This window comes from Sparus aurata, chromosome 13 (genome assembly GCF_900880675.1).
Source record: "Sparus aurata chromosome 13, fSpaAur1.1, whole genome shotgun sequence".
Taxonomy (NCBI): Eukaryota; Metazoa; Chordata; class Actinopteri; order Spariformes; family Sparidae; genus Sparus; species Sparus aurata.
The window spans coordinates 24,690,277-24,709,677 of NC_044199.1; the positions used below are offsets into that span (position 1 = coordinate 24,690,277).

The following is a 19,401-nucleotide window of genomic DNA, read 5'->3' on the forward strand; positions in this document are numbered from 1 at the left end:
TTAATCTGTTGTTTCATGTTGTATCCTGATACCCTGGTCCACCTGGGGGTGTAACATTATTCACTTTTCATGTAATTAACTTCAGAAAGTATAGCAGTTCGTAACTCAAGTCTCAACTCGTGTTTAAGATATTGTTTATATGCAAGAAAACATGCTTAATCCCATTTGGAAGGGTAATGCTGAAAGTTCCGTTTTCTCCGATTTGAGCTACACTGGAGATCTTTGGTCATAGCAGGTGTAATCTTCTAGATAGACAGGTCATCTTGGACTTAAATTAAAGCCTATAAATGTGGGAAGTTTTTCATATCCATGTTAGGCAGTGATATGTACAATAAAATGCTTGAAAATGAGTTTTGTCAGACGGACACACATTTTTTTGACTTTTGGGATAAACTGAGGGTGATATTTGAAAACAGAAAGGCAGTAAGCCCCAGAATATTATTCTGATAGTTTCCCCTATGTGTCAGGATACACCATTCAAAATTTCAGACTCATCTGACCATTTATGCAGTTGCAGTACCCAAATATATGCAATTACATCATTTCGCCAGACGCTTTTCCCAAAAAGGGGTTTTTTTGGCCCCTGAGGCCAAACGGCCCCAAGTTGGGGGTGGAGGTTATCAACTTGTGATGGCCCAATGTATGGGATAACAGGAAATAATAGTAAAAAAAAGCAGCAAAAAACATACTGAGGGGTGGACCTGGCTCCCGGCCTTTAACACCTTTCCTCTTGTTTCTGTTCTTTTGGTTTTTGCCCTAAATGCATCATGTCACTGATTTATGTCCGTCTTTTCTCTGATTCTAGTATTGTTGACAACAGTTTCAAAAAAATGTGTGATTATCTTGTCGCTCACAAATTAGATTGCTACTTGTGGATGAGGACATTTTTTAATGCCCAAAAATGATGCACAAAATGTGTGTGACACAGACACAATATTTTTTCCTAATGCATGTTGTACATTTTGTAAATTAAAGACAGTATATAAGGTTTCAGAATCTAACAAATTAACCTCTTTTCAACCTATTTTGCATCTCAGTCAAGTTTGCATACAGTGGAAGTGACAGATTGGTGCCTGATGGTGTGCATGGATGTGTATACATCTGTGAGTGTTGTACCTCTCTGTCTGGTTTATGTGGCTTCATCAGCTCCACAACCTGTCCTCTCCTGACCAGAATCACCTGGGAGTCTCCAAGCCAGGCCACGTACAATGTCCGACCCCGCAGGAACGTCACCACGCCTGTCGTGCCACACCGCAGATGCTGCCAAACACAGACACATGTTACAGTATTGAGTAACAGCACCACTAACTTCTTACAATGACTGCATCCCTGTTTTACACAATCCAGGTCAACAGATAACTAAAAGGCCATTTATCAAGCCTAGTAAGAAAAATCCATACGTGTGTCTAGGAGTAAAATACATGCACATGATTACAACCTAGCGCAAGACTAATCTAAAGCATGTTTTCTTTATAAAATACCAGCTGTAGGCTGTAAAAGTGTGAATCGAAAAAAAGCATAAAGAAAAAAGAAACACTTACATAGACTATATACAGTATATACTAAATGATCAGTAATATTATGTTTGTTCATGTGAAGCAGTGAAAACTGTTGGTTGAATGTGCTGGTTTTGTAGTAGGACGGGTAGCAGCAGTAGTGGCAGTGGGAACATCAGGAGTAACAGTAGTCGCAGTAATAGTAGTAGCAGCACTAGTAACATTAGGTGTGGTATTATTACTGTGTACTATTAAGTGATGTATTAGTAGTCATAGATACAACAGAATCAAACTAGTAGTAGAATCAGTATAGAAGTTGGTAGAAGCTATCCTAACAGCAACATTAGCAAGAGTATTGGTAAGATACCCAGCAGTATTAGCAAGAGTAGTAGTGGTAGTCGTAGCTGTAATAGTGGGGAGCATTAGCTTTGGTCATACTGTATGACTGTGTGCTGTGTAGTGTACTGTAGGAATCAAGTGGTATTAGTAGCTCTAACTGTAGTAGCAGTAATACAGTAGTAACAGTAGTAAAATTACGAACAGTAATAGTAGTTGTAGAGGTAGCTGTGTAGTACTAATAGTAGAAGCATTAGAAGCATCAGCAGTAGTTACAGTTCTGTTGGCATAATACAAGAATACTTAATATAATCTACAGGTTTGCCCCTTGTGAATATTAATAAACAAGTCTGGTTGTTTGTGGATGTGTTTACCTCCCGCTTCGCCTTCTTCACAAAGCCCTCATCAGTGACCTTGAAGGCTTTGCAGAGCGCCTCGCTGGGGTCCTGGCTGAACGACTCCTGGTGAACTAAGTTGACGTGGAGGTGGTTGGCAGCATAGATGGCAGCGTCCACCCCGCCGTGACCGTCAAACACGGCAAAGTACGCCTGTTCTTCCTGATCCTGAGAGACAGTACCATTTACACAACACGATTAAGATTACTGGTTTCCAGTTAGTAAATATCATGATTCAAAGGGTCAATAACAAATATGATGATGATATGATGGTCTTAAATGACAAAATGTAGGCTTGAAACTTGCAGAGATGCTACAATAATACTTTACAATTGAACTATTCACATTTCTTTTTATTTCAAATATCATTGTTGTTGCTCAGACTTTGATACTTTTCCTTCGCCCCCATGGTGTCCAATTTGTGCGAAAAACATCCTCACAATCAGAAAATTATCAAAAACGGGAAATATCAAAAGCTGTTTTGCAACAAATTTGGTGTCAAGTTATTGGTGCTTGAATCAATTAGTAAAGCTGGAGTGTCTGACTTTTATTTCTAAATGAACAGTTACATCAAAGCCCTTGCAAAAACGAGTTCACACAATGCTGATTAAGCCTGTCACCCAAATGCTTGATCATTATTGTGTGAACTAATCGGAATGTAACAGAGGTTCGTTTAAATGTAAAAGTCCAGGACTCCAGCTTTAATCACCAATAAACTGTTCTAATGCCACAGTAAAGTCTGCGATCATAACTGAGCAGATTGCATTTACCTGAACATTGAAGAGTGTGTTGAAGTCGGGGATGATGACATGCTTGTCCTCCATCTTGCGCCTCATGTTCTTGATGGCGTGGATGGAAGTTTCGTAATATGGCTGTGGGCGACGGCGGAAGGGCAGCTCCTTCATCCAGAGGCAGCACATCTCAAACAGTCTATTAAACACCAACCGGGCCAGCTTCACGGACTCCATCTCTAACACACACACACACACACGCACACGCACACACACACACACACACACACACACACACACACACAAATGTAATCAGTCAAAGGGCTTCTGTGTTATGTAGCTGCACTCTGTTTGGATTCACATCAGTGACAATAGATTCAAACAGTGACCCAGAGTCGTGTAAAAAAGAAAAAAAAAAAAGTCCATCAAAACGTCCCAAACCATTTCATGTACCTTTTCTATATTGGCCAATTAAATAATGAATCAATTAAAAAAATTGCATTATATTATTCTTGTAAGTGATTAGTAAAACAGTTTCTGACGATTTATTTGTATTCAGCTAATCATCCCAAAGATCAATTACATATATTTATTAAAATCAATTATGTCTAAATGTCAATAAATACAAACTCTTATTTAAAAGATCTTAATAGGTAGGTTAAGACCTAATACTCCACTACTCGCAGGGGAAGTGAAAGTTTCTGGAACGTCTGTCAACCCTGATCACTGCCTGCAGATCTTCCTCCCTGAACAACATCCACAGGCATCCTGCATGATAGGTGAAAAACTCTGCTGTAAACTCGCTGCTCCTGGGAAAGCTTAACTGCTGTGAGGTGTAATAATTCAAGGTGACTGTCTCCGCTCATCTGGATTGTAGCAACGAGACAATCAGATGACACTGTTTAGAGAGATTTTAGTGGGGTAAATTAAGCCTTCAACTGTGTTAAAAAATAGAATTTGGAGAACTCCCCATCCCCAGTAAAAACATTTTTTCATGTCATTGAGGGATTGCACTGAGTTACAGATGTAAGTGGAACAGAGGCAAGCCCACAGCGGCATCATGGCTTCAGCTCTCAAAGCAGGCTGTGTGTGTGCATGACCTACTAATGTTAGCTGCAGGTATAATAGTCTATCCCGTCTTTGCCATCGTCCTCTCTCGCTCTGCTCCATTAAATATGTTTTCAGTGAGATGGAGAGACAGTGAGAGGAAGACAAAAGAGACCAGCCCACACTGCGTCCCATTTCCTCCCTTCACCCTCACCCTTCCACCTTCTGAAGGTACACGCATGTCAAACTGTGCCATGATGCTAAACTTCACTTTGAGTTCGGCCCCTACCCCCTCCTCCTCCGCCAAATGAAGATGTCTCAGCACTGTGTCTGGCATCAAGGCTACGCATAACACCTTGCAAACAGCTGAAGAAAAGAAATGAACAGTAGAGTGCAGCGAAGCAACATCAAACAGGATGTGATCGGCAGTTACACAACACAAGACACTCTTACTTTGAGAGAGCACACACAGCAAGCTGCAGAACACTTTGAGCTTTATTCACTGAATGTTTTTTGCTGTCGTCACCCAGATTAAGGCAAGATAACAAGAACTGTTTGGTGAATAAAGAGAAGGACTGTGCGACAAAGATGGCTCTCCAAAAATTCAGCATCTGTGGGGAGATTTATCCTCTGCGTTTGATTTGATCTTCTATATCTCTGTTAGTGTGAGGGAATCTCATGAAAAGACTAAAACCAACAATGTGATAGTCTGTTTCTCAATACTTCTACCAAATTAACCCTGGTTCTTGAACCAGTTATTGGAACTTTGCTATCCAGCAAACCAGTTGGTATTTTCACCAGTTTTGAGCATAATTATTGTCATCAAGGGTGTGTCATCAACAGAGGGCGCTGCAGAATGCACAGCGGCATGTATAATGTACATCAAGGAAAACCTGCATTTTTGTATGTATTTTTGGCCAAAAAGCTTCAAATGGTTCAAAATTACTTGCGTGAACTGGTTCCATGTTATTGGAACAAGGGCCATTGGTTCATACACTTTTCAAAACAAGTCATAAAAAAAACATAGTTTCATTTGAAAAAAAAAAGAGGCAATTTTCCTAAAACAGCTAGTCACTGTTCTTTTTAGCAAATCTTGCATAAACAGGAGTAAATGGTGCATTTGATGGGGACTATTTTTAGCAGTGGATTAATACACATTTGTGTGTATTTCCATCAACAGGAATATGTAAGTGGGATTTACTCATAATAAATTAGAGCTCATCACTATGAGTGACCTCTTTCAGAATACACAGAATTTGATAAATTGTTAGAGGTGAGGTTTTTTTTATGCCTTAACAAACTAAATAGATAAACTTGTTCATATAATTATAATTCTGTTTTCATGACTGAATAAACTGAATAAATAAACTGACCTTAAAGGGCAACATACATTTATACTGTTTTACTATGTTTATATGCGGTGGACCCTGACACCTTTCGAGCTTTAAACAGTGTTCTGGACCTTATTTTCCTCTGAAAACGGCTTGCTTATTCAGTTATATTCAGTTTATTCAGATACATATTTTTGAGTTTGCATTATTCCCTCATTTATATTATAAATATACATTTTGATTTTTAATTTTTTCTCCAAAACTACAAAATGTCCCTTTAATACACAAATGTTGATTAGTGAAGCTTTAACAGCCATTGACTGCTGTATTCAATTCATATCCATTTGCAATATATTTAACAATAATTCTGCATATATTTTCTTGTAGGATACCTATACCCTACACACAAATCCTGGACATTATCAAGAGTAGATGTAGCAATTATTGTGTTTCCATCTCCTTACAATATCCCATTGTTTAAGTGCAAGCTGTCCTAAAAAGTGAACAATGTTCTACTTTTACCATTACTTTCTATGTACTGTTACTTTATACAGTGATGTCCAGGACATCGGGAGGAAACTGCGTAGTTCTCAGCTGCTCCAACAGTCATGACAAAACTTTAACTTTCACAAGCCTTTCACATACACTTTACATAGATTCCCTGGGTCTTCAGAGAAGATGTTCAGCGGAAGTGCATCAAGAATATTATAACTATTATTATAATTGTAATTGATTATCATTATTATTAGTGGATTTTGAAACTCTTTGAGTGACTTGTAATTGCCATTTTGTTGCAAGGCATTAATTAAATAATCTTGAAAAATATTCATAATAATCTAAATGACATTTCTTTTTACTTATGTAACTGCTGTGTAACGAGTAAATGCAGCTCTGAATGACATATTCAAGCCAACACTTAAATTGATCACCGGATTCATCTACAGGCTGAGGAGAGAGCTGCAGTTGGCATCACTGCTGCTGTTTTGGACCCTCAACGTGCATGTTGAGTTTCAGATGCTTCCATCTGGGTGGAGGTTTGACAGCACCAACAGACACAGACTGGCCTTTGCTACATCTACTATTGGCATTTTAAACAAACTATAACCTTCATTATCTACGTTGGATCAGTGTAGGTGACTCGATTCTTGTGCTGTGTTTGCGTATGATAACGTGTTTGTGTTTGACTAATGTCCACACAGGGACATTAAAGTTTTACTCCATTAAATTTGCATTCTCTATTTGTTCCAATAAAAGCTGCAAATTCAATATTATCTAAGTGTTAAGCCTATGTGCTCAAACTGAATCAGTTAACCCATGTTGGCTCGAGGCTGCTGTATGCTTTGGAGTCCACTTTCTGCCCTCTAGTGGTCAAATACCACTTAATGCAGCTTTGCGAGGGAGAATTGGGACAAAGCCCTGGTGGTTACACGCCAGTGTATGTGTGTGGGATGACGTGAGAGAGAGACCTAATTTGTCTGAGAGAGAGAGAGAGAGAGAGAGACAGACAGAGAGCTAGAGAGAGAGACAGAGAGCAGTCTCGTGGGCTCCCCAGGGACTCACGTGGTAATGGGTCAGCTCCATCTTCTACAGTCTTATTGAGGTGGTGGATGGTGAGGTCAGTCTGCAGGAGGCTGTCTGCTGTGGCTCTGGCCAGGGCTGCAGCCAGGGAGCACGGACAGTTACTGTGGAGACAGGAGGAGAGACACAGTTATGAATTGGTCAGGATCTCAATAATGCTCTTCAGTCATCTTAGCCAGTTTGACTGACAGTAAAAATTAAGTTTAATATATGTATGTTTGGGTATACAATAGGTCCACAAGAGAGACATGCTGGATGGAGCAAACAGCCTCCTGATGGTTTTGTTATTCTTAGAGACTTAACAGATGTAGCTTTTTCTTTCCAATACTGAACAGACTGAGACACTGACATGATGGATATCATCAGCTGATTCTAGCTCATCACTTATATTGTTATCAGCCCACACATCTGCTAAAAAGTAATTAGTGTTCCACAATAACGGAATTTTCTACCCTTCGAAATAAAACCATGAAAAATATTGGAATTCAATACTATTTACAGTATGACAAGGAGAAATTAATGCAACATTAGATTTCCAGAGCTGGTACTGATTTATTGATACTCCAAAGAAAAATCACAGTTAAAACCTTTTCAGATAAGATGAATCAATATGTGATGATCAGAGCTTGTGACTGGAGCCAACAGGGAATGCAAGTGGGAGGATTTTGGATGGAGTGCAGAGCGTGTTTAAAAAAAAAACCAAAAAAAAATGAGGTGTCGCCTTATCTTTAGCTCAATCCCGCTCCAATTACGCTCCAATACCGTTTAAGCATGCCGAAGCATGCCTGACCCAGAATGCAGGGTAACGTAAAATATATCATGTCTGTATGGAAAATCTGGTTTTGGCCCATCAGTTATTTTGGATGCCTAGACTACAGTTTAAGCTTCTTTGGTGCATGCAATTTGATTGTGTGGAAGCCATTACCTCCTGCAAAACATTCTGAGACATTTCAGTGAATAAGTCGAAATCTGACCAACTGTTGGCCCTAAATTTAAATGTCAGAGGACCCTCAAAGTTATTGGACTTCATTTTCTGTCTAAACCAAATTTCATGGCAACCAACTGAAAACATTTCAGTCAGTAAAGAAACACTGAAAGATGACACATTGAAAATAAGCTCTCTAATCACTGAATATCACATTTTCAAGGTTTTAATTTAGTCAGCTGGAGCGAGCTGGTGCCAGTAAAATGATACCATGATATAACAGCTCTGTTTGAGTGCAGCGGTACATCACTACAGCTGGCCAGAGCTGTGTGTGTTGGAGGAAGATGAGGTGTGTCTCTTCTCGAGGTTAACGAGAGTGTTGGGAGAAGGAGGAGGAGGAGGAGGAGGAAGAAAGAGAAGAAGAAGAAGAAGAAGAAGAAGAAGAAGAAGAAGGGGTCGTTTGAAGGACTGAGGGCTTGCTGAACATGAGTCACCAAGATAACTAGGTCACCTCCAGATGCAGGTAACCATGCCAACCCAACTTCTGGATGCTCTCCCTCACACTCAAATTAAGGTGAAATTCAACCTGAGCTGAACTAATGTTAGCTTCTTGATGAAGGGGCGGGGGCCAAAGCTTGTTGTGATAGAGTGTTATTCACTATAAAATGATTTCTTCATGCCTACCCTGGACACATGAATCAATCAACAACCTGAGCCTTAGCAGGCCATACTCAAGTTTTCAAATCAGGACAGAAAACACCCGAGTGTGACATTTTTATGTGTGAATTTGCAGGCATGTCTTGATTGGTTGATTAGCACAGGTGGGAGTAATTTTACTGAATAAAATAAAAATCGACAAAAACACACAAACAAATAACGTCTGTACAATATTTTCTAGTCGGTGTGATATTTAGCCTTGAATGACTGACAGACCGATGCTTCCCAACCATAAAGCAACAGCTTTATAATGACTAAAAATAACAATACCTTTTATTATTCTACTAAGATAAATGTGAAAAAAATGGGTTTCCTCATTAATGCCTGGATATAATGTTGCATCAAGTCCAAAAAGCCTGTCTGTTTGGAGGAGGAGTGTGAACCCAAGGTCCCCACCTCAGACCGATGGTTCAACCCCTTTCAAGTTCCCAATTCTTATAGTCATCAAGAATTGCAGCTTCCTTAAAGGGTAACTTCACCCAAAAATTCAAATTCACTTATTATCTACTTACCCTCATGCTGATGGAAAGTCATCAGCATGAGGGTTTTGTAGTCCACAAAACATTTCCTTAACAACTGAACAATGGGGACTTGTTTTAAAATATTTTCATATTGGCTTCCAATGTAATCCAGGTCTCTGGAAGCCCCGAGATAGTTAGTTAGAAGTTATTTACATGTGTCGACATGTGGTTGAGCTCGTGCCCCCACATCAGACAGAGTAGGTGCTAACACTTTTAGCTCAGCAGCTACGGTGAAGATTTTCTGCTAAAACACAGTTGTAAATAATGTCTTTTCAAATCAATCTTTGACTCTGGGCTTCCAGAGAATTGGATTACACTAGACAAGCTGTATGGAGCCATTTCTATGTGTTTTGTCAGTTGTTTAATAATGACTGGATTTTCATTTTTGAGAATAAGTGTTCCTTTAAGATGTTTTGCCATTGGATAGTCAGCTTTATTTTTTGATTGTATTTTATTTGTTTGTTTGATTTTGTTTTTAGAATTCCACAGCTTTGATGTTGCCGTTGTTGAGTCCATACCAAGGTTTTTTCCTAAGCAGGTTCATGTTAGGTTGAAATGTAGCAGCTGTGTGGCAGGTGAATCCTCAACAAATCTACAGTATACTCAACGACAGTTAGTCTGATGTTGCACTGTATTTAATTTACTCAAACAAATTAACTGCGGCTGGCTGAGTACAACACAGGGACAGTATCTACAATTAAATGCTGTGAATTAAGTGGGAAAGGGCCTCTGTGGCTCTTCCGTAATATGCCATGGGTTTAATCAATGAAGCCCGAAGCCGACAGTAACCAGCTTCAACAGCTTTAATGAATTCAGCTCTACTCTGGCTAACTAAGACAGCTACGAGGGGTTGTTTTCTTGGATGATTCAAATTCTAATTCTGAATAGCACTGAACAGTGATGTCTGTCACAAATATGAGAGAAAATCTAAAACATGTATTCACATTTTAGCAATTAGGTCTCGTCAACAGTATCTGTAATTTTGTTCCAGATTTGTTCACATTAAAAGAAGAAAATGGCATCGGACCAAATAAAAACATGGGTTGATGAATAATGACATTTAACCACAGGTGTAATCAGATTAACACCTGGTGTTAATTATCATTCTTGTCATCTTGATTCTGCTACATCATGATCAGATCTCAATATGCAAAGCAGGCAGACTTGTCAGAAAACACAGGACAGGTCCAGGGAAGTGATCCAGAAACTCTCGATGGGCCACTACGACGTGCAAGGTGATGGTCATCTGACAGACTGACACGGTCTCGGTTGGCGGCGCCTGAGTGCCGGTTCAGTTCCCAAGAACTGGCATCCTGTCACGTCTGCAGCCTTGTAGTCCACATGCATAGAGATGTGTAGTACAACTGGAGGCCTCGACAACCACTTCACCTTACACACCTGCAGTGTTGCAGAGATGAGTCTCACTGCAGGTGCTACAGCCACAGCCCTTCATCAGGTTTGACAATCATCATTCTGTGCTGTGTGGTGAAGCCTGTTGGATATCTGCTGCAAAGTGACTTTAAAGTTAGGAAAACAGGGAGGATCCAAATAGCTTGTAGCAATACAATGTGGTTATTCTTGTGTGTGTCAGAAATAGCATCAGAAAAAGGTCATCTGGAGCAGAGGTATGTGTATCCAGTCTTGTAATTCCTCTCCTCCTTTAGAAATGTATTACTCATCAGGTCCTTGATTTTGTTCTCAAACTGGGTCAAGGGCTAGAAACACCAGGAACAGAGGAAAGCATGCCCCCTTAAGGCTATAACCACTGAAAGCTCCTGGGGAAACCTCTCCTTGAAAATGTAAATGTGGCAGCTGGAATGGTGACATATGTTGTGCTCCTTCTTAGAAGGGTGGATAAATTAAGGTTAGAAATTAACCCAGTTTAGTAATGGACAAATATGTTTCACTTTAACTTTTCATTCTGGAGTACATACTGATTGCACAGTGTGGTGTTGTAGAAAAATGAGGTTTCCTTTATAACCTTGCTTTCATTATGCTGTTCTGCCTGCCACTGGGTTCAATTTTTCTTAGAAATATTAAGCACAAATGAGGGCACAAAGGAAGCATGTGTGCCATTGAGCAACGAAAACAGGAAGAGGCATTGTTTTCACCAGTGGATGGTGGAACAACTGGGATAACTGTGGAGACCACACTGTTCCCCTGCTGGTACTGTAAGTGTTTCTCTCTACCGACAGGGCTTCAGACAACTTCAAACCAGCAATCATTCTACTAGATAAGTTGAGTATAGGGATAGTACAATTTTTTTTATTTTATTTTATTATGGATCACTCAAACAAACACCCACAATAAGTTGATCATGTTGAATCTTTATTATCAGGATCTATTGAGATGGATTTAATGAATATTCTCCCATGAATGACTTTAAAAGGTTTTAGAGCTTGTTGATGTACGACAATATATATATTGGTTTCCTGATTTATTTTGAACTAAGCCTGTCATGATGGCTAAAGGCACAGCTTGCACATAATATCCCCTACGAACACAAGTGCGTAAATACTATGGATTCTAAATTCTAAAAATGTCAGGGTAATAAGGCTACCACTATTTATTAGTCCCTTATTTTTGCAGGACGGCTTTATGATAAACGATTACTTACTTAGGATTCCTTGTTGGGACGTTAGTGACGCAACAGAATACTTGTTTTTTAAAAAACACACTGTAAGTTAAGTGATTTTAGTGTGTCTTAGTGGAATCTTTTCCATTTTTATTTTTAAATTTTAAGAATATTTTGGATCATAATCAGGATAATGTCAGGCATCAGAATAATCCTGACACAAGATCTTCCTATCATCCCACGCCTAGTTAAGTAAAATAATATATCAATACATATCGATTCTGAATATTTGAAATGATTTCGATACTCATTTTCAGCAGTGTTGATACACCTGTACCAGCTGCTCTTTCTGACGGCGAGTTGACACAAACACAAATTATTTTTGAAGGCTAGAAGAAAAAAAGAAAAATGTAATATTTGATGTTGATATTGCAGTTTTTCCTGCTGTTCCCTGCTGTGTCAACTTTTCCCTGTGGTAGTAAAAGGGTATCCAATATTTATATATTTTAAGGTATTGCCTTGAAGGTAGAATTTCCAGTATCATGACAACACTAGTAAGTTTTATTCCTCAATCCTATTTTAGGTAGTTGAAGTTTCCAAAATTTATGCTGTGACCTCTGCAGTAGTCTCTGTGTACAAAAACTTGAATTTGTACAGAGCAATACATTTAAGGTACTTGTATATAAGAGGTAGTTTTTGTTTTTAGACACACTATACATATATTTAGATGCACATTTAAGGTTCATTGGTTTTGGTACACAAAGCGTGATAAAAGAAGAGCAGAGATGTATATAATTGAGAGTGCAATCAGAGAGGATATAAAGATAGATTGAAAGGAGATAGAGACCAAGAGATGAGGGGTGGGGAGGGTCTAACTCTCAGTATTTGGGTTTGCTCATCACAAGCGTCCTCTCCTCCATGTTTCCATTCATAGAAACATTTTCCTCTTTCTCTCGCTCCCCTCCTCCTCACTCATTCCACCACTGGCTGCCCTGTGGGGGTGGATGCTGAGCTGAGGAGCTCTGATTGGCTGCAGGTCACACAGGAGAACACTCGGTGCACCAATGACAGTTCTCTGTGGCTCGTGCATCACAGTGAGGTCATGTGGAGCGGAGGAGGATTAAAGGGAAGCTTAATCTCAGTTCACACCATCACACTGCAACAACATGACCGACTGGATAAAAGACCAGCACTGGTTCATCTGGTCATCAAAACATACATTCGTCGTCCTGTTTTAACAATGTGTCCTGAGGCTTTTCTGCTGGCCATCTAGAAATGTGAGCCGTTTTTCAATGTGGGCATTTGAACACAAAGAACACATATGGTGAAGACACATGCACGCCCATAAAACACAGCTTGAAAAATCCAGTACAGCTGAACAAGAAGAGGAGACTATTGTCTGACAATCTCTACAGAAACAGAGCAGAAATCACTCTGTTAAGGTAAAATTCACCTTGAGGCTACTGCTTTGGACAGGGATGGCTTGTAAGGCTGTTCCTGTTGTTGTGTCCATCCCTGTATGCTTTAACAGTTTGTAAATTACTGGTTTTATATACTGTAAGCACAAGGCTATTTAAAGGGGATGCCACCCCCCTTGTACGCGAAACGCAAAATGACGTAAATGCTTCCCACTTGTTCACCTGTCAACCCCCCTCTCCATCCCCTAGTAGCAGAGAGATTGCACAGGCAGAGTGGTTGTTACAGTGGAATATGTTTGTCTAGTCTGCCTCAATCTTTAGTTCTATGGCACTGTCAGCGGTAGACAGATTTGTAATTGAGCATTTTTACTCTCAGTCCTGCCCTACTGCAAGTTCTGTCTTGGATCTATAATATCCTATATACAGTATACTACTTACAAATACTCAGTCCTTTAAAATATTCAAGACTTCACAATGCTCTTATTGCAATTTATTTTAACATTTTTTATGATTTATTTCATAGGATATAATCATGTGAGTATTATGAACACAATATCAATACTTCATTTATAAATATCATGGTTATAGTAAATACCAGTTTATCGTGACACCACTAGTGAGTAACCTTCATGATCAAAGTAGCAATGCATAGTCACAGAATAAAGAGAGGATCATAGAGATACACTGCTGCCTGTAGTCTTCCTGTAATATTCCTGTGATATTTCAATGATCATTCAGTAGAGTCTATACTGCTTAAAATACACACCAGACCAAGCCACCTTTGTAACAACATAATTCAGAAGAGACATGACTACAGACAGTTTTTACTAACGGGTTCGGGTTACAAATGAACAAATGCTGAATATTATAGCAACAGTGTAGTCACAGAAGAGAGAGAGGATCATAGAGGCATACTGCTGCCTGCTGTGTTCCCATAATATTCCTATAATATTTATATGATCATGTTTCTACACTAACGCCAGCTGCAAGTATTACGTGTTAAACATGCCGTTCTCTTCTTTATCTTTATGTTGTGTTCAATACTTAACATTTAGCACATATAACGGAAAAGTTTTATCAGTAAGTAACTCTTCAAGGGAGACCAGATGCTTCCTTACTAGATTTTCGACCAAAATAAAATTGGGGAAAAAAATGAGAATTTGTTGTTTTATTCTCTAGTTAAAATGCCAGACTGCCCACTCATCAGTACGAAACAAACAAGATACTGAAAGAGTCTTTTGCTGCTCTTAGAGGTAGAGGTGTGAGCCATGGACCATTCAAATTGGATTTGTATATACTGTATATATCAAATCAGTATTTAAATGTATTAATTTCCCTTCACACCTTTACTTTCATTGAGTGAGATCAGAGAGAAGGAAGATAAGGGGCAGAGAACCAACCTGCTAAGAATAACCGCTCAGTACTTGTAACTGCCTCAACTGCAACTAATGATTATTGTCATTATCCATTAATCTGCCAGTAATTTTCTTGACTGACGGATTCATTGTTAATGAAAAATGGCCCAAAAGATGTTGAGTTTACAACAGAACATCCTCACACTGGAGAAACTGACACCAGAGGATAATTGGCTTATTTGCTTAAAAACTGGTCTTAGTCAATAGCTGATGATTTATTTCCTTGAGCAATCGACCACTTGTGATATTTTCCTTTTATTCTCACAACACAGCCCCCACACCCACACAGTTTTACATTTTCCCTGGCTTCAGCTTTGACGGTCGATAAAATTCGGAGTTGAATATAGCGATATGCTTGAGTCAGAGGTGATTACTGTCTTCTCTCATGGTCTTTATCACAGTCTGGTGTTGCTTTTGTTCTCTGGTGTGGTCTCTGCGGCGGCTGTGTTTAGCTACAATCATGCAGGGAGCTCTGACAGGCTGCTCGCAGTGAGAAAACTGGAGAGCTCTGAGTGTATGTGTTAGCAGATGACTCATGCATGCAGCCATGTTTTTTTTTTTTGTTGTTGTTGTTTTTTTTTCTTTATACCGTTCCTTTCTACAAGCTCCTTCTTCTCTACAGAATTAGCCCCGGAGAGGAGCAACAAGGTTGTTTCCACAGCAACACAGAAGCAAGTGACTGACAGCCAATGGTGTCAGTCGTCCTGTTGCCAAACCCACAGATCGAGCTCCCACTTCATTATTCTAAATATTGAAGCTTTTCTGTGCCAAGTGGAGGTGAGAGTGTAGATCCACTGGAACTCACACAGCACTATTGATATGTTGTGTTTTTGGGCAGCGATCCCTTCTACCAGGCATTCCTCATATTAACACAGCAGAGCCTTTCCTCTGAGCAGAGTAGAGAGAAAATCCTCTGGTTATTTCCATCCTTGCATTTATTGGTGGTCAAAGGAAACATTTGAATTCAGTGTGTTTCTAGCAACTACTGTTATGTGAACACAGTACTCTCAAGAGGGCATAACATGATTACATAACACAAAGAGCGCCAGTAACCCTTAAATCATAGCAATTGTACTGTGGCTTCTCCCTCAAGATGGCTTTCAAGTGACTTTGATGAATAAATTTGTCTCCTCTGTCCACACACTCCATGTGGCACATTTGATGTTGCATGGCTTTCTGGCATCTCATCGTGAGTGGTCGGGATTCACTGATGCTGCGTCTAAACGGCTGGAAATCCAAAATGTGTCTTTATCACATCTTTATGGAATAAACCTTTAGTCCTTTCCTTTCGATTCAGGCTTTTTGTGAATTAAAATAAAATTCCTGTGGATAAAAATAGTTGAAATTGGATAATTTCAGCAGCTGTTCCTAAGATATGTTATCTTTTCATCCACATTTCATTTTCAAATACACCTACATTTCACTCAAAACAGCCACACTATTTAGTTTTCTAGACTGCACAAACATCTACATTTTACAGTATTTTTTGGTCACAGTTTAAACGTTAAATCTGGTATTATTCTATAATTTTCTTATTTTCAACAAATCCCGTAAAAACCTCAAAACCATCAATATGTTAGTTTGTTGCTCTGCTTTCTGGCATCTCACGGTGAGTGGCAGGGATCCACTGATGCTGCATCTAAACTGCTGGAAATAAAACAAATTGGGGTAAAACTTTAAGTTCTTACATTTCCATTCAGGATCTTTCATGCTTTTAAAATAAAATAACTGTGGATTGAAATGTATTTAAATTGGAAAATTTTCAGCTGCTGCCCCACAGTAATGTTTGAAAGACACAATACTTATACTTTCGTCCACATCTTTCCTCCTATAAACCCATTTCACTCAAAATAACCATGCTGTTTTTAGACTTCAGCTATATTTACATATATCTAAAGGTTAAAAAGTCATTTTACAGTATTTCTACTGTTTGAAGGATAAATCTGGTGTTATTCTATATTTTTCTAAATAAATCCAATGAAAAACAACTATAACAAGCCCACTGGTTCATCCTGAAGGTATACATCTGAGTTCATTTTTAGGAGATGCTACATAATTTCCTAAAACACCTGGGCTTAGGTAATGCTGCAGTGATGAGAACTATTTTCAGCAGGGGATTAAGGAACATTTTGGGCTCTAGTAGCGAGGATTTAAAGCTGCATACTCGAGGTATGATCAACTGCAATATATACATACATAAACTTGTGCACTGACACTGTTTACACCTCAAAAATACTACAGACCGCTATGCACATGCTTTTTTTTTTGAGCAATCCAAGGGCAACACAAAGGTAATAAAATGTGTTTGCTGATCTGCGTCACGATTAGCAGGGCGACATTCTTGAAACAGAAATAAATCAGTATTATGATGTGACAGCACTCTTGGTAAGGGGTTTTCAGTAAGGAGACTCTAGCTCTAAGGTTATTTTAAATAGATTTGAATAAATCCTATTAGAAAAGATGGGGGGCATTTAAGTGTGGAATACAACTAATTCTATTTTGTCATTTTTAATTGCAGGTCAACAACTTTTTACGACAGGTAAAAAAAATTGTGTGACTCGCCCGAGTTAGACTGAGATTAGACTAGACATTTCTACAATACTAATGTCATATCATGTTCACATAACATGTTTATGACCAGATTTTCATATCATGAGGAGGAGGGGATGTTAGTGTAGTTTCAGGTGAGAAGGCTGCCAAGCAAGTGACTGCAGCCACGTTTATGGCGACAAATACCTGATATTTCTGGCAAGAAGACAGGAAATCTCCAGCCATGTTTGTGGCGACCTAAGCAGGTTTTTCAAGACAAAACATGATGTTTTCCTAGCACTTACCAAGTCATTTTTTTTGCACCTTATCCTAGTCAGATCATAAGCGTAACATAACTAAAGAAATGGGCTAAAGAAACGTTCAGTTGCAAAATACATTTTTTTTAAATTCATCATATTGATGTTTTACAGAAAGACACACTGCCAACGACCATTCTAGCATTGAGGGGTTGAAAATAGGGTTGAAAATGGAGCTTTATGGAGGAATCGGACATGGGTCACGCAAATGATACTTTTTAGCATTGCTAGTTGTGTTCTTTTTGCTTTATAAGTCATCAGCAGGGTTTATATTGAGCTTTTGGCCAGTATCACCTGCGGCTGAAAAATATCAACAGCCAAAATGTCCAGTGGTAAAAATGCCAAATAAAAACACAATTTACAGCATATTAAATAACCTAATATTGTTCCAACTTAAACATAAACTTCAATTATGCAAAGTTTGGTTTTGCCTCTGCTGTCCATACTGAGATGACACATTGCGTGCTGTCCTCTAAGATGATGTATGTTGTGCTAGCTGGAAGTTTTTGGATTTGCTTAAAAGTTGCAATATTAAAAACGTTTCAGCGCAAGTCGCGGTGCTGCTCCGGTTGTCAATGTCACAGGCATCCCCACACCATAGGTGCAGGACGCACACTATGCTAGCATTAAAGGGATATTTGATGTAGGGTTGTATGAGGTGCTTATCCCTAGTCAGTGTATTACCTGCAAGAAGCACAGCGTTGTGCTGCTGTAAACAGTACTGACTGCAAGTTGTATTTCAACCACCTAGAATAAGTCCCATCTAAAAAATATATTTAAATTCAAGTGAACACTATGTTTGGAACATTTCTGGCATTTAACTCAAGTGGAAGGTAGTGGCAGAGCAAAAGGCTGTTTGACGGCAATATAAAAAAAACAGCAAACAGCAACACCTATTTCTTGCCGGTCATCTACTGCAGGTAATACAGTGACCGGGGATAACCTCATACAACCCCACATCAAAAGACCCAAACTATATCTTTAGAAGGTGCATCAAATAGACTAAATGTTTTGCTGTATTTTTGATAGGGCAGGTAGGGCAAATCATTGAATTTGTGCATTTTATGTTTTGTTGCTGGCTATTTAAAACATATGTCCAGTAGTTGTTCTATATGGCCTGAATTCTGTAACATCAACAGTCTAATTTGGCATCAAAAAAGGGGTGTAAACTCTGGTCATCAGTAAGAAAAAACATAAACTATCATGAGACTTTAAGTAGGCTACAACACCTCTACTGTCCGATTCAGTAGAGATGCTATCAAATGATCGTTGTTATATAAACACTGCAACACTGGTTTTCGAGCATGAAATAAGCCATGACGTTTATTGCATGACCGTGAAACAAACAGCACATATGCGTTGTCACACTAGCCATATCGTACGAAGAGCCCATCTACAGTAAACAGTAAAAGTCTGCAGAGTGCGGTAAGCCGACAGCTGAAGACAACAGCAGCTGTCAACAAAAAGTGTGTGCAGTGTTTCGCCCTCTCAGCGGTTCTACTTCATAACTTAAGTACACCTCTGGATGTTTCCTCTGCTGATGTAACACACATCAAACAGTGTGGAAATGATGGAGCGCCTGTGACTGTGGACGTCACCGGAGAGTGCCGCTCTGTGCATTTGCGATGCCATGTTCCACTTACGATGAAGTGCACAATGTTGGCTGCATGGAGGCGTGTCTAATCTGTCATAAAATTAGAAAAAACCTCCACAGCCGTGAAACTCCCGTAACAACCTTTCGCACAGCTGGGACTGTTGTGTAGGCAGCGAATGTGCTACTCAAACAAGACATAACAGTAAGTGAAGAGGTGACACGCGGCAGGGAGAATGAGGCGTAAAGCTCTGCATGTGTCTTTGAAATGGTTGTGTGTCGCTAAGTGAAGTCAGTTTCCAGATAAGCCTCCGGCTTCCGCTCGGGCTCCGCAGATAGAGGAACTTGCATGTAATTCCCTGTGAGGTTTTTGAGCAGGCCCAGTGCTGCTCTGCACAAAGCCTTAAGGCAGTGTTATGTAATCTACCAGCTGGATCATTGGTGGATTGGTGAGAGCCTATAGGGGAGCCACATCATGT

The 19,401-nt window shown here is 39.3% G+C and overlaps 1 protein-coding gene across 1 annotated transcript in view; it reads right to left on the reverse strand.

Moving 5' to 3' along the window:
* The window catches only part of ppm1e (protein phosphatase, Mg2+/Mn2+ dependent, 1E), a 56,867-nt gene that overhangs the window by 10,564 nt on the left and 26,902 nt on the right, over window positions 1-19,401 (reverse strand). The window contains exons 3-6 of the mRNA XM_030437564.1: window positions 6,897-7,018; window positions 2,998-3,197; window positions 2,207-2,395; window positions 1,117-1,260 (exon numbers count right to left, since the gene is read on the reverse strand). Coding sequence (XP_030293424.1) covers window positions 1,117-1,260; window positions 2,207-2,395; window positions 2,998-3,197; window positions 6,897-7,018 — 655 coding nt within the window. The remainder of the gene's footprint in view (window positions 1-1,116; window positions 1,261-2,206; window positions 2,396-2,997; window positions 3,198-6,896; window positions 7,019-19,401) is intronic.